Source organism: Zonotrichia albicollis, chromosome 1, assembly GCF_047830755.1.
Source record: "Zonotrichia albicollis isolate bZonAlb1 chromosome 1, bZonAlb1.hap1, whole genome shotgun sequence".
Classification (NCBI taxonomy): domain Eukaryota; kingdom Metazoa; phylum Chordata; class Aves; order Passeriformes; family Passerellidae; genus Zonotrichia; species Zonotrichia albicollis.
The window spans coordinates 83,134,311-83,150,808 of record NC_133819.1 but is presented as its reverse complement, the minus strand read 5'-3'; the positions used below and the strand labels follow the sequence as shown (position 1 = coordinate 83,150,808).

The window sequence follows — 16,498 nt, the reverse complement described above, 5'->3', positions numbered from 1 at the left end:
GCAGTGCAAGAAACTTGAATCTGTGAAAGCACTGCCCTCTCCCCTAACCTAACTGCAGGAAGGTCAGAATGGAGAACAGCCTAGAGAAATGTGGGTTTTGTACAGTGACCCTTCACATTTCCCTTGAAGTGAGCCCAAGTTCAAATGCCCTAATAAAGGAATTGTCATACTGGGGGAAGGGTGAACCTCCTCTGTCCAGTTGTGTCCACAGCTATTAGTGCCTACAGCAAATTTTACAACTACAACTTCATTGCAACTAACATTACTTTTCTTGTTTCTATAAAGATCTCAACCTTTAGTAAGACATCAATTTATTCAATTATTTCAGTGCTGCTATCCAGCACTGAGTATTATGGGCTAACTGCATGACAGTTACAAGTATGCCCTTTTTATTCCACAGAGAGATGTTATTTAAACAAATATTTTGTAATCTTGAACTATGTTATACTACTACCATGTGTTTAAGAAAAACAAACTAAGCTTCATCCTTGTGCAATGTACTGTTCTGTGGTGGGTAGTTGTGATTACCAGCTGGTGATTTACTGGGATGCACAGACTATACCGAGGCTGATGGGAATGCCAGATTCCTTTAACTGAAGGCAGGCATATGACATGCACATGCCCTAGTGGATGGAGACTGTTACACTGACAAAAATACCTATCCAAGAGACTGTGGAAGGTGACATGTGCTCCCAGGGGCTTCTGTGGAAGAGAGGGAGCAGAGAAAGCAAGGAGGGTGGGAAAAGACATTTCCCAGAAGACGAGACATCCATGGGAGTGTAAGCAAGCCTAAAGCCTTGTGGTGTTAAAGATGCTCTGCTGAAGGGGATTGGGCTTGTTCACACTGCTCAGAAACAAGCAGTGCTATACAGGGCAGGCACTTGACTCTCAGCAGCTCCTCTTTCTCATGGAAACAAGCCCAAAAGCTGAATGTTTGCTCAGAGCCATGTACAAAATAATGCAACAATATGTCCTGCTTCTAATTGTTTTATACACGCCAAAATATCTAGGGCTTTCAAACATTTACTCCTTGTCTGCAGCCAATTTACTTTTCTAATTGCCATGTTTTTTTCCTGTTCTTTCCTGTGTAATAAAAGATAAGTGCATCCACTGAAAGCAAGGAATTCACATTTTAATGTCCCTTATTTCTGCACAAAGAGGAGGGGGATCAGTGGACTTAATGAGACCATATCTCCAGCATCTTTCACAGAAAGGCCAAACATTCTCACCCCATGATAATGTCAAGAGAGGATATTACAGACTCTATAAACTAAGATCTAGAGAATTTCTAGCAGCTTCAGTGAATATTTCTTATACAGGAAAAATCAGAAAAATTAAGCCCCTAAGGAATTGATCAAGATGTCTTCCATCTGGAGTCTTAACTAAAAATTATTCTTTTATTAGTAAATTTTGTTACAATGTTATTTTTACTCCCTCTCCATATTCTGTCTACATGCACATCAGCTGCACTTTTGACCTACTTCTACAAGGGGAATTTGCTTTGTAATACAAGTATTTGCTGTTATCTCTCAATTGCTTTCCCCCCTTCCCATGCACCCCTTTAGCAGCAGAGCATGAAACAGTTTAACCTATCTTCAGTGCTTTAAATTGGCAAATATTGCCATTGATTTCAAGGGAATGGCCAGCGAACACAGAGCTGCCTGATACATTAGCCATGATAGGATCATGGCTTTCATGAGCTAAAACAAATATATCCTAGACAAACATTTAGGTCTTAACACATGAACAAATACTCTCAAACTGAATATGGATCCAGATCTGAAAGTAAATTTACCTCAGATATATGCTGCCTTTTTTGTGTTTGCTTTCTATGGAGTTATGTACTGGATTTCTACTGAAATCCCTGCTTGTTGAAAAGCTGTTTCAAAGTTTGGCACATAGATGGCTGTGGAAACCGAATCCTATATTTATACCCCTGAACATGTGAAGGTGATTAGAGTATGCACATTTACAAAGACAAATGCACTCAATGTGTAAACCAACTAATTCAAATTTTTTAACTAATACAAAATATATTTTCATTTTACATATGAGCTGGGTCATCAAAAAAGTAAACTATTAGGCTATTTATAAACAGTTGATTTAAATAAGAAAATCTGAGAAGTTGCTTCTTGGCACTTTGGATACAAAAATAGTAAATGTTTCTCAGGAGTTGCTGCACATGTAATGTTTGTTCAGCCTGCCTAAATGTTATGGGCTCAAAGGAACTGCTTCCATTTGGTGCTGATATAACTCAATGAGAGTGAAAAGTGAAATAATACTACTGTAAATTCTGGTACTCCAGTGCCCTCACAGCTCAAAACTCTCCACAAGCTGGCAGAGCCATGAGGACACTCATAAAACTCTAATGGCCCCAACCAGCTTCCCCTGGGTCCTCCACCCACAGCAACGGGCCAAGGAGCTCTATTTAACCTGATCCTAACCCTGGCCTGCGGTTTACCTTCCTACCTGGACCTCAGACTTCTCTCATTGTCATGTGTCACTAGGCTCTAGACTCTTGGTTGGGTCTGGTCACAATCTCCAGGCTTGCCCTGCTCCCCTCCTGCGGGTGATGGGATGGGCCCTGGCTGGCAAATATCCCAGGACCTTCTGCTTTTTACAGCTCTGAAAAGATTTCTCCAAGTACTTGGCTTAACACTGACAAAAACCCTGGCAAATAACTGAGGCCTCATTCCTCTAGCTGCTTTACAAATTACTTGACAAAATTTCCTAACTTACCACACCCTCTGGAAAAAAATGAAAGGCACTTAATTAAAAGTATCAGGACATAACATGGATAATAAACAAAACAAAGGAGGCAGGAAGGTTAAATGTGAGCAAGCTGTGAGTGAGAAAAGTGAAGGGTTTTTGGGAGTGAAGGGTGTTTCAAAGAGACAGGAAACAGTGACAGAAGAACTCTGAGAGAAAAAGGCATCCTGCAGTAAACTCACATTCATCCCAGGTTGCTGTGGAACTGGACAGAGATAGAAAGGACAAATAAGCTGCAGGCTACCAAAGCAAAGCCACATAAGCTCATTGTTCTTTCAGAACTGTTGCATACCAAAATTCAATCGTTCCGGACTGCTGTTGTTTCAACTCATCATAAGTCACTTTCCAGTTTGCAACTGCTTTTACAGTGCACCCATTGTCATAATGCTCATATAATTAAGAAAGTATTTCTCAAGGTTTTCTTTATTTCTTATCAAACTTTATTCTATGTTAAACTAAAATGAACAATTACTATAACCATCTACAGTCCATCACCCCAAAGTCTCTCCAAACTGCACTATTTTTTTTTTTCTATGTTTAATCTTGTGTCCTGCCCTGGATTCACCTTTCAAAATCAATAACTGTTATTCATGCTGGGACAGAGCTAAATAACAGCAGATACAATCTATGTTTGATGGTGATGGCTTTCTGGTTGGGCAACCTATTTTCAGAAAGCAATTTACAAAAGAACAAAATCCTCTCCTCCAGAATGAAATGGTAAATATTCATGGCCTTGAAACAGCGAGAAATGTTCGCACATTCTGTGATGCTAATCCTTTACATCTAGGAGTTAGAAAGACCAGGTCCCTGGTGATCCATTAATACGTAAATATGTGATGCAACCTTGCTTCAATGAATCTCTTAATCTGAAGAAATGCTAGAGTTGGTGTTTAATTAAATGCCTCACTGAAACTCTTCATAAAGGTTACTGACTTTAGTTTACATCCAACACCAATACAGGATACTACATCATCCGTAAAGAAACACTGAAGTAAGCTCGAAGTGCTTATAGGAAGGAAACATATCTGCATACATCTCTTGGAATGGATGGCTACAGCACTCCAGATTTCCACACCAATGCTAGTCTTCTGCTATCCAGCTTTCTGGTATTCCTCTGGAAACAACATAATGCATGCAAAAGCTGCAGTTTATCTGAATATATTCTAGCTTGATTGAAAGAAATATTTAATTCCTGTTAAAACTGCAAACACAAAAATTAGAGATGCACGTAAGGTCCACATAAATTAGAAATGTAATTAGGGTGCATGTAAAATAGAATGAAAGGCCTGAACTTGACATTCTGAGCTAGTGACAAAATACTTAGTTTAGTGCCAAAACAGTACATGGTGAAATCAAAATCTGAGCTAACTTGATCTGCTCAGGGTTAAAAAAAAAAAACAAACAATTGAAAAAAACGCCACCAAGCTTTAAACCTTACTAAAGATATTTGAGTTCAAGGTGTATTATATTTATTGAATAGAAAACAAAGCCCTTGAAACCTCCTTCTATGTTATAGAAATGCTTAATTTATTTACAACAGAAAGTATGAACTTACAGCATCAGTAAGATAGTGCTGTGACCTTATTATGTTTTGTTCTGAATTCCAGGTCTTGGGGCTGGATAAGTTACAATTCAAACACAGTGCAATCAATTTTCAAGGAGAATCAATTTTCAGGGTCTCAAGGGACAGCAGCACGTTGCTTCAGCCCAATTGTCTGGCACTACCAGGAGCTCTCAGGTGGCTCAGGAGGAATGAAGAAAAGCAAAAGATGAAAGATTTGCTGCAGACCCACGGCCTCGTTAATGGGAATATTGCACTGTACAGCAGTGAAGTTAAAGAGAGAGGGAAAGGGAAGGGAAGAGAAGACCAAGGCAAATAAAGGAGAAAATGTCCTGTGGAATACAAGTGCATGGAAGAAATTAAAACAGATCATAGAAAAAAAGATAACTCACCTCTCCTCACGATTCTGTCCGACACAGACGCGTCCTCCATGCCGAGGGGTTGGATTGCTGCAGGAACGCTGACGAACTTGAAAGCCTATTCCACAAGTGGTGCTACAAGGTGACCAAGAAGTCCATGGTGTCCAGCCTCCATTTCTGGTAGAATAAAAAGCTCAGGCTCTGTCATCTGTTATACATAGCGAATGGCTGATTAGGTGTGACTGACAGCAGAATCTGGCCTACTAATATTTCTGTAGAAGTCATTATTATTGCATTGTGTTCCATTTCTTCAAGAACACCAAACCAAAATAAAGGTGCTATGATATTCCATAATGCATGCTTTGCAATAAATTTTCTTATGCTGTTAACAATGGCTAAAATTACCTCCTTACACAAGAATTACAAAGAAATGAAGATATTTTGTTGCTTTTGGTCACTTTGTTCTGGGTAAACTACATATGCAAACTCCTGGATCAGTGTTCTGAAGCTAAATTTAAATTACTTATCACTTCACTTTCAGGGAGATTAAAATGTCAAATTTTGCTGCCTTGTCTGGAAAAAAAAGTGATTAAAGCCTGAAGGAAAAGGAGGCTCAGAAGACACCATATATATACATATATATATATGTATATGTATATATGACACTCTACAGCTACCTGAATGGAGACTGTAATGAGGTGGGGGTTGGTTTCTTCCGCCAGGCATTGATCTCTTGATTTTAACAAGGGACAGAATGAGAGAAAATGGTACCATGTTGTGTCAGGAGAGATTTACATTGGATATGAGGAAAAATGCCTTCACCAAAAGGGTTGTCAAGTGTTGGAGCACATTGTCCAGGGAAGTAGTACCACCATCCCTGGAGGTATTAAAAGTCTTGCAAATGTTGTACTTGGGGGTATGGTTTAGTGGTGGACTAGGAAGTGCTTATTAATGGTTAGACCCAATCTGAAGTGTCTCTTCCAGTCTAAATGACTCTATGACATTAAAATGCAAAAAGCATTAAAATGCATTAGTTCTCAATTTCAATTAATTCTAATTTTCAGTTCATTCTCAATTTCAATTTCAGGTTATTCTGATAAGATGTCAATACCTTGTCTGCAATTTAACAAAATGCTAAGAGAGTTCACACACTTGTATGTACCTTGCATATGTGAAATTTTGGAAAGGACTCCCACGTGCCTCCCCCCTTCCCCCCACGAAAAAAAACCAAAAACAAAAAAGCCTTGAAAAAATATTACAGACCAAAAATCTAAAAAGGAATTCCATATCCTGTACTAGGCCAAAAAATAAAAGAAAATTATGCACTTCAGCTTTATGCAAAGCTTTAAATGGCTAGTTTTTTGCAGGTTTTGTACTCGTAGAACACAAACAGAAATAAAGAAAAATAAAACTAAATTATATTGATCTTTTGATGTTTCATCGTAAAAGCAAAAGTTAAAGCATTGCCTTACTTATATAGCAGTTTTAACATAAGTAAGGCATTAAAACAGTAGTATAATAATGCCAAAGGTAGAATGCAAATGCAGGCCCAAATCACATTCCAAATTCCCTTCTAAACCTGACAGCTGTTGTTTCATTGTTCAGTATCTCACAGCATGTTTATCTTTTCTATCATTCTCCTGACCTAATGCTATATAATATTAGATTTTTGGTAATTCTCCTAAAATAGACTACTTTCACTTACACAGCTTGTGGTTACCTTGTGCAGAAATGAAATCAGTTTTATTCACTATCATGAAGTGATTGTGATGTTGAAAAGAAAAAAACATGGAAAGAATCACTGAAAATAAGCAGAATGGACCAGTATATGTTTCATCTTGCAATTAAAGTATGTATAATAAATGTGTAATACTATTTAAACATGAACTTCTGATGCCGTTCCAAATACATAGTGCTCTGAGTCTCTTTGAAATGATCTGCTCTCACTGATTTGCTTTGGGAGTGGTCAAGTTCCTGAGGAAGACAAAACAGTGGCTAAAGAGTTCTATACAGACTGATAATAGAACTTGCTATAGTGATACAACTGAAAGATACAATGAAAACATTTTTCATTTCTCTGGGCAGAATGGGGGACTACAATGGTAATATGAGACCTCCAAAAAAGAAAGGCATTCTAACTTCCAGAAAAGCAACTTCTTTTATTTACAGAACTGAGAAAAAGATCATACTTTGGATATTATCTAACATTGATTTTTTTTTTTCCGAGCTTTTGTTAAAATTATCTGAGGACAACATTATTTGGTACACAGCATTTGAAATGAACCCTGTGCTCTCTGACTCATTCTCTCTCCTACAAAGTCTGAGAGAAACTTTCTAATCTCCCATTTGCCCTTTCATGCACAGAATCAGTAGATTTAAGGGTAGGCTGTACTCTGATTAAGTTAAAAAATTTTAAACCACAAATGACAGAACGTGAAATTGTCTTGCATACCTGGAACAGTTGGCAATCTCCATGGTTGGCCCTTCACACAGCCATCCTCCACACTGAGGAGCAGGACTGTCACACACGCGTGTCCTGCAGAGGCAGGAGCCAACGCTGGCCCCGTCAGTGTGGGTGCAAGGCTTCCACTGTGACCACGTCCCAAAGTGTCCATCCACTGTCAGATTCCTCATCTAGAAACAAACACAACAGAAAAGCTTACCTGAGGCTTGGCAGTTCCTTCGCACAGCCCCTTTATTTTGCTGTGCATGAAGGTTTAGCCTTCAGCCACCAAAAATAGCAGTCTCCACTGGAGAGGTACACCTTCCATACCTTCCATCCATGAGCAACCTCCCCTCATAATTCCTATAGCTGCGTAATTTCCACAACTTCTGACCAATCTGAGGCACTGGATAGCCTCAGCAATAGCAATAACAGAAATCACAACTGTTACCTTTCACAACTATGCTTGCCTACCTTTGATTTTCTTCTGTAATCCCTACTTCCTGAAATTTTCCAGTGAAAATGGAACCAGGAGACTAACTGTAAAAACCAAGATCAAAAGGAAGAGCCAGCAGAGGATAAGGAGAAATGAAGAAGAAATTCTCTATGAGGATGATGAGACACTGGAACAGGTTTCCCTTGAGAAACTGTGGATGCCCAATCCATGGAAGTGTCCAAGGCTAGGTCGGATGGGGCTTTGAGCAACATGGTCTAGTGGATGGTGTCCCTGCCCTTGGCAAGGGGGATTCAAACTAAATTATCTTTCAGTTTCCTTCCAATGAAACAATTCTAAACACAGATGCTGAAGCGTAACAAGACTGGGATGATCAAATGAAATCTCCATGATGAGTATCTTTTTTTTGAAAACAGATTTTTTTTTCCATCCTTTTCATAAGGATGAAAAGTGGTTTTAAATATGACAGTCTCTAAATGTTATATGAAATTCTATGTATAGATCCTAGAAACATCTCCAAAAATCAGCACCTAACCCTACATGATGAAATAGTTTGCTCCCACAGAATTCAATTCTCAAACCCTTTGGCTGAAAGGTTCAGACCATTCTCATCTTGACTGGAATGTTTCCATCAAGCAGCTGTAACACATTTAATATGAAATCTTCATTGCCCAGATGAAAAAAAAATTAGCTAGAAAATGAGTTTTTCTAAAGAAAATGGGTCAGGATGTGCTAAAATCAGCTCCCAGACAAGGCAGATTTTCATAATATTCTTTTAGCAAGGTGTTAATCTTGACAAATCTGTGATTTGAAATTGAAATTATGGCCAGTTTTAACTTAAATATTATTGAATTTGCCTTTTGATTGCTTCATGTTAACTTTGAGTCAAAACAACAGCACAAACAAGTGAAAGAAGCATTTAAATTCACTCTTAGAATAAATATGTATCACTTGTAGTCATGCATTTTTCATATGATGTGTGAGAACATAACACTTTAACATTTGCTTACATACTGAAACAGGAATTACAGTAGTAGATTGTCATAACTGATCTGAAATGGTATCTTCCTTTTTAAATACTTCCTTTTTAAAATACTATTTTTAGTATTTTAGCAGTGGTGAGAGAAGTGTACATTGCACAAATACTTTGAAGATACAAGATATTCAACTAAAACATAAAGCATGTTTCCACTGACACTCTGGATGTTGGCTGCTTCTTTCCACTGTGGCAAAGGTACCATATTTTCACTACTAATTACAATTCCCACATATATTTTTCACAATATTCCCTTGTGCAAGAACAGCTATGTGTATATTCTGTCAGCTACAACCGACATAACCATAATTAATAATTTCAAAATCTGTTGACAGCTATTTATTGAAAATAACTCACCAACCTTTGCTCATGTAGAGTTTACATGGATGGGTTTTGTAAGACAACAAGAAATACTTCCTTTTAAGTGACAAGCAGAGTTATTCTCTCACACTGCTGGTCTAAGAAATATTTATAGTCCATAAACTAACAATTCTATGTCCCCCATCTAATTATGTCAAAGATGTGAGAATGCCTTTGCTGTTTTCTGTTTCTGTGCTGCATCAAAACATCTCTATTGTTGCACCTACAGTTTTAAACTAAAGCCCGTCTATGGTTACACTAACAGCTGTCTGTGTTTACCATAATACAAATTAAGTGGCAGAGAAGTATACATAAAACATAGCTGAAAGCTTGAACTCAGAAAGAAAAATTGATGACACATTCTCTCTCTTCATTATTTTTCCTTGGTCATGAAAAGATCATCCCACTGGGGTCTCAGCTGCTCCCCATGACTCATCTGCTCTGTCTCTCTGTGAATATCTCCCTTTCAGAAGTGATATCAAACAATTTCATCATACGACTGCAGGAAAGCAAAATGTACCAATGAGGGGCCTTTGCAGCCCTCACCAGAACCCATGCCCATTAACTTTTCACCATCTGACACCTCAAGGGCAAAATCACAGTCAATGACAATCACATCTTGGCATGGCTACACTCTGCTTTCCCTCTCTACCACCCTGGTTCTGTCACCTTTTCTCTTCTCCAGATAGCTTTAGACCTTTCTTCCTTCTTAATGTCTTCCAAATATCCACCTCTGCCTGAAGTCTCTCTGCACACACCTCATATTCCTGCTTTGTGCCTCTGCACTCTGAGAAAAGGTCACAGTTTTTAACTCTGTCAAGAGATCTTTGGTTTGAAATTACTTTTGGTAGAGTTTAGTGAATCTGTAGAGTTTCCTGAAGCTCCTAATGAATTCAGATCCCATGCTACACTTTCCCCAGGAATAACTGTAAAAATAAAGCCATTTCATGTTGCATACTTCTGTTAAACAAACAAACAAACAAACCCAAAATCCTGAAAACCTTTCTTGATTTTTTTTTTACTCTCCTTGTAAAAGCTCCTAGATATTTTTAAGTGATGGATTGCAAGTTGTCCCACTGGAAAAAATTTCAAAAAAACAATGAACCTTCATTGCCATAAAAATTATTGGATGAATAATAGGGATAAATGACCAACTGGAAAAAGATCAAATGTGCCATAGCATTAATTAGTGTCCATATTTATGTTATGCCCAATTACTGTACTCATGCCAACCAAAACAACAGCCTAAAAATCAAATTGAGAATTAAATCAGAGCAAGATCACCAAAATAACTACATTTTTCAAATCTGATCTTCAAAGTCCAGAGATGGTAGCACAGAGACTCATCCATCTCTCCCTTTCACCTCTCTCCTCTGCCATGACATGCCTATAAGTACTCAGCTATATGAATAATTCTGTAGGAAATAATTTCTCCAAGGAAACTGATCACACTTTTTATTCTGGACTAAACTATTGTATAAACCGACCTCTCTCTGATCCAATTTTAGAAGAAACTGGTCATTCATTAATCTAAAAAAACCTACAACGTTATAAAGATACGAGTAATTTTGCTAACAATTAAGATATTGGAAGCAGTTGGGACCAAGAAAGGGAAAATAGGTTTTGATTATTCTGTTATTTTCTGCTTGCAACAGTGTCTTGAATATATCTAGCACATGTTAAGGATGCACATAGCTCAGTTGCCTACAAAAATTAAATTAATTACATCTTGGCTTATATATCCTGTGAGCACAGCACAAAAAAATGCTATAAAAACAAATATTTGAAAGCCTCACTAAGCAAAATTGTAATTGATTGCAGTTTGCCAGAATACTGTGTTACTTCAGAGGAAACTTTCTGTGAAGTTTTCCAAACTGTTCAACAATGTGTTACTTGGTGTTTAAGGCTTTAAAACAGTAAAGGCGTAAACCCACACTGTTCAATTTAGATAATTCTAAAATCTTCCTTATTAGGATTCAAGTTCAATCTGCTCAAGGACAAAATTTTTCTGGAGTTTCACCAGGTCTTTGAATCTCAGATCAGCAGGATAAGTCTCACAGCTATGGAAAAATTTCTAAGCAAGACTTAGGTGCTCCACTGCTTTGACTAGACTGCCATATCCTGTGCACATGTCATATAATAGATACTAAATAATTGTTTTTCCAGTTGAATGGAACAGAATGGAATTATGCTTTCTAAATTACTCCTCCCTCCACCCCATCTTGGTCTTGGGTTCTATATCTACAAAAGAAAATAAGGCCTAGTGCCACAATTCAAAGACTGAGCACATGAGCAGGCTGACTGTCCATGCAAATAACAAAATAAGGCATTTCAATAATCATAGTATTTTCCCCAAAGTTGCTCCGATTTCAGCTCAAATGATAATGCAGATGAATCCAACAGCCCTATTTTATTAGTCCTGTCTATGAGAAGGTGGAAGCAAATGACAGAACATAACACAAACATTTTTTAAAATTTTGAAAAAAAAGTTTTAAAAATTGCTATTTAACATCAAACATAGTCAGAACAAAGGTGCACATTCTCAAGGCCCTCAGAATCAGTGTAGTGTGTGTATCTGTGAGGCTGCTGCAACACATGAGGAGAGCACAAGTCAGAGCTGAAATAACTTTATATTGATTTTGCACATCTCTAGTTCACTAACAAAGCCCAGCTTAGGAGAGAGAAGTGTCATCAAGATGTAAAAGGGAGCTTGCAAACACATGGAAATAAGAATATGAATGCAATGTGAGCCTAAGTTTATAGATGCATGTGCTTCACTGGTGAGTGGGGACAAGATCAAGAAGTCCTTACTAGGAATGAAAGTAGAACTGAGTTGGAATGGCTCCCTACTTATGGGCAGAAGGACAAAGCAGCAAGGATCTCAAAAAAAAAAAAAAAAAAAGCTCAATAGCACAAAACCCTTCTTTTTTCATGTGAACCTTGCATTTATAGTAATTATCATCTCTGTTGTTAATGTGTGTGAGCCTTAACTCATGGCAATCAGCTTTCCAATTTGTGGACTTTAGAAGATGTTATTTGGCTTTTTATATTACCAATAATAATTCTAAAAGAAAAGATTTTACCATTAGAGATTAAACGTTTTCAAAGGACATTATGGAGAAAAATTCTGCAGGGAAAAATATGTCAATACCACTAATCATAGAAAACATTAGTTTTCAAGGTGGGAAAATAGACATTTCAGATAAAAAACAACCACTCTTTGAAATTACTCTAAATAACTTTATCACAGAAGTAGTTTAATAAGAAATAGAAAAGAAACTAGGTATTCTGCTAAAATCTGATGGGAAAAACCAAAGGAAAATGACATTAAATGCAGTTTTCTGAGCTTGAAAAATCGATGCCAGCTCATTTTCATGAAATTCACATAGAATCAAAGGTTTCAAGAGACAAATGAATGCGTTTGGACTTACTGGACACACGGTAATGCTTTGCTCCCACTGACTCATGCTCAGACTCTCTTCCAGCGTTGTGCATTTCTTCATCACCATGTCCCAGCCACAATAAGGGTCTTGGGATCCAATGCATGCACTGTGGATGAAAACCAATCAGATAACCAGGACATTTATTTCATTTGTACTGACCAAAGACTTCTAAATAACTGTGCAGCATCTCTTGGTATTTCATAGGAAAATAGTGAAATTCATCCCTGTCGTGATATGGCACAGACAAAATGACAAAAATCAGAGGAAAAATTAATTTGATTTCCTATACAAAGCTAGGATTTATTTTAAGTGCATAGCTGAATTTCTGTCTGCATGCATGGTATGCTGTCTTGACTGATTGCTGTACTAATTACTAGAGAATTAAAGAAATTCATACAGAGGGTATATTGTCTGCCCCAAGTAAAAATTTCAAGAGGTTACAGTTCTTAGTCTTTTCTGTTAGTTTTGGAATTGTAGATATCATCTTTTTCAGAAATCAGAGGACAGTGTCTGCTCTCTGAAATCAATTAGAAAACTTTCTGATCTGTTTTCTGCACTTGTATAAAATTTCTGGAAGTTAGTTCAAAGGGGCACTGGTGGCAGCCATCACACCTCTTACATACCACATGCTGTACTCAACACTCTCTTAAGGGCACATGAGGAGGGAAAGAAATGGATCACAGAGAAGGATGGTAGTCCAGTTTAATACAGACTCTAAAACATCCACTGCAGATAACTAGAAGTTCATTTCTCTAATAAATAGCAGGCTTCTCTTGCTAAGGTCTAGTGTTAACATTCCAGGCAATAGGTCTGCAGCTTCATAGCTAAAGATCCGTAAGAGAGGAGATGGAACACCCATTATAGTGAAACACATTATAATTGGTTTAACACTTGTAAAAATACCTGTAAATTACACATAAAAAATAATGAATTCAAACATTTTTTCTAGATTGCAAAAAATGTTAGACTGATCATTTTTGTTCAACTCAAATCCATGGGCGTTATCCTTCTCTCTTTAATTATCTGTTCCCATCACATCTGTTGACTGAAGGGTCACAGAGATGATTAAACAACTGGAGCACCTCTCCAGTGAGGAGAGGCTGAGACAGCTGGGAGAGCTGTTTAGCCTAGAGAAGAGAAGGCTCAGAGAGGATCTCATCAATATGTACAAAATCCTAAAGGGAGAATGCAAAGAAGAGGATCCAAGTTATTTAGTGGTACCCAGTGACAGGACCAGAGACAATGGGCACCAACTGAAACACCGGAGCCTTCAACATCAGAAGACAATGTTGCAGAAAGAGTGACTGACCAATGGCACAGATAGCCCAGTGAGCTTCTGGAATCTCCTTCCTTGGAGATATTCCAAAGCCACCCAGACACGTCCCTGAAAAACTGGTTCTCGGAGGCCCAGCAAGCACTGGACCAGATGACCATCAGAGAGCCCTGCCAATTTCAAGTGTTCTGTGATTCTGTCCTAGCTAATTTATGTGTTTTATTTATATTTCTATTTGTCTCTGGCACTCTTCATGTACTTCCATGTTAACATCTGACCAAATGCAGACTTACTAATTCCCTGGAGTGTTATTCCAAATTACCATAATTATAAATTTCAAAGAATTCACTTCCACATTCCACTGGGCAATGTGGAATACCAGTACCATGTGGGAGCATAGTACTGGTAATACATAGCATCTGCAAACATAGCATCATGTAAGAGGCATAACAGTCAAAATGGGTATGGATACCCTTAATCAGGATTCCAGCTCAAAGATAAAGCTTCTTGTTTAGGAAATTTGCTGTTCAGAAGAGAGTTCCCACTGTTGGCTCCTGCAGCTGTGAGCACTTAGCATTTCTGTAACTCAGGCTACACGTTTCCATTTAACTATCTAGAAAGTGAGAATGAACATTATTGCAAATTATGGAAAGTTTTAAGTGTCTTGGTCTTCCAGAGTTTGCAAGATGTGATGTACAGTATTCTCCTTCAGAGTATCTCTGATAAAGCATGTGTTTGATGAGAAAATAACACAAAAACAAATTCAAGGCTGACAATGCACAACTGGCAATGTTAGCAATGGTAACACTGAAATGACAATGAGTACCTCAAAGCTGAAGTGGACAATTTTCTAACTTCAAAGTGTTCATATTTGTAAACTCAGTTATTATGCTTTAGAAACTTTTTATTAAAAACAAAAATATTTCAAAGTCTTTTGAAATACACTATTTCTTAGAACCCCTCCACTATTTCTTAGAATCCCTCCCTTTTTAGTGGGAGTAAGCTGATCCTTCTCCCACTCTGGTCTTAGACCCCATTTCCTCTTTTGCCTTTGTTTTCACTTTACTACAATTCAAACAAATCAAAAAGACTTGCAACTTTCATTATAAGTCACTCAGAAGTTTTAAGAAAGGTGCTTGAAACATATTTTGACTGTCCTTATAATTTTCTGGTATCAGAACAGATCCTAGTTCCATGAAGAATAGAAAGTTCTTGTACTGCTATGACAAAGAATGTTTGATCACTCTGTGAACACTGAGTGGGGTTTTTTAGTAGCTGACCAGGTTTGGACCGCACTGCAGCAAGGTACAGTGAGGTGAATATTTTTAGAATTTAGTTAAAAAGATCCACTGAGCACATGAAAATTATCATTTTAAGAAGTTAGTAACTCAGCTAACCTCATGCAGATGACAAGAGGAGTAACTTCCTCCACAAATTAGAGGCATTACCATTCTTCAATCATGGTTTTCTTAACACTACAATACAGAAATTAATCCTCTGAACATATGAACTGTTTCAAACAAAGCAACAAGAAATATTTTCAGAGAAATATTCCTCACATGACAAACTCTAGTTTTGCTGAGATTTTTTTCATTAATGTACTAATTATTTGTCCCAGACATTATTATATTTCTCATATTGGAAAAAGTTTGATTTTTTAAATCTTATATCCAAACAGAAAAAAAAAAAAAAAAACCTAGAAAACTGTAATTCAGTATCATCAACCTCCTTCAACTCACTGTGTCAGACATATTCAGGAGATGTGGCAGAACCTGACTTAAATAGCTCCCCTGTTCTCAGGTATTGGCACAACAATTCTTCTCTGTTCTCCACCCTGCCTCACATCTCAGAGGGTTTTCTTATTTCTTTTTTTTCAGATCACCTATATCTCTAAAAAGTAGACATAGTTTCTTTAAAATTTAAAAGAGGGAGGTAATATGAGGGCAAGGTTTTATCTTTACTGCCTAATTATGTCACCTTTTAAAACCATTTTCTTTTTTTTTTTGAGAGATGATTCCTTTGATTTAATGTGTGAGTAACAGGAGCTAATTATTTTTATCTCCTATGCCTAGATAAAACAGAGAAACAGATAAAAAAAATAAGTTAACAGATAAAAAAATCAGATAGAATAAAGCTTGTAAGTATAAAAAAATCAGAACTTCTATCTGAAATGGAAAATTTAAAGGGACTTAGTTTGCAGTTATGTGTCCTTAGGAAAATTTCATACTGTTTTAAGTCTTTTTTCATGAACCTCTCTCCCAAGAGACAGCAGTAAGAGGAACAGCTTCAATGTGTACATGAAATAACAAAAGAAACTATAGAACGTGGCTGTCAAATTTATGTCAATTTTATGTAACTAAGGAATGTCAAATATCAGATAGCACTACACATCTTTATCTCCTTTTCCTCCCAAATCTCTGTCTAAATTAAAGTCATTTTAGGTGCCACTATTGAAAAACTACATAAATTTTAAAGTAGGTATGAGGTATTTCATTTGACAGGGCCCTTTCAGACTGTCACATGGCAAATAGCAGAGCGGGATAATATATTTTGTCATCTTGTCTCTAGAAGTATATTTTACATCTCAGTTTCAGCAGAGAACGAATGTTTTGTCTGTTAATCCCAGCAGGCACCAGCTCACATCTCTAAGATTTCACATGATTTGTCCCAGCACTGCTAAAACTGGCACTTTTGTCCAGGAAGGAAATTCAGGAATTAAATTAAACAGGATCATTTGAAGAATCTTGATGCCACTTACCCTATAGAGTCAGCCATCTCTGCAAGAACATTCAACAGCCTT

The 16,498-nt window shown here is 37.3% G+C and overlaps 1 protein-coding gene across 7 annotated transcripts in view; it reads right to left on the bottom strand.

Moving 5' to 3' along the window:
- SEMA5A (semaphorin 5A) overlaps positions 1-16,498 on the bottom strand; it is a 323,210-nt gene that overhangs the window by 70,760 nt on the left and 235,952 nt on the right. For all 7 annotated transcript variants that reach the window (XM_005484272.4, XM_005484273.4, XM_026791761.2 and 4 more), the window contains 3 exons: positions 12,414-12,531; positions 7,142-7,323; positions 4,723-4,866 (listed from right to left, as the gene is read on the bottom strand). In XM_005484272.4, the coding sequence (XP_005484329.2) occupies positions 4,723-4,866; positions 7,142-7,323; positions 12,414-12,531 (444 nt within the window). The remainder of the gene's footprint in view (positions 1-4,722; positions 4,867-7,141; positions 7,324-12,413; positions 12,532-16,498) is intronic.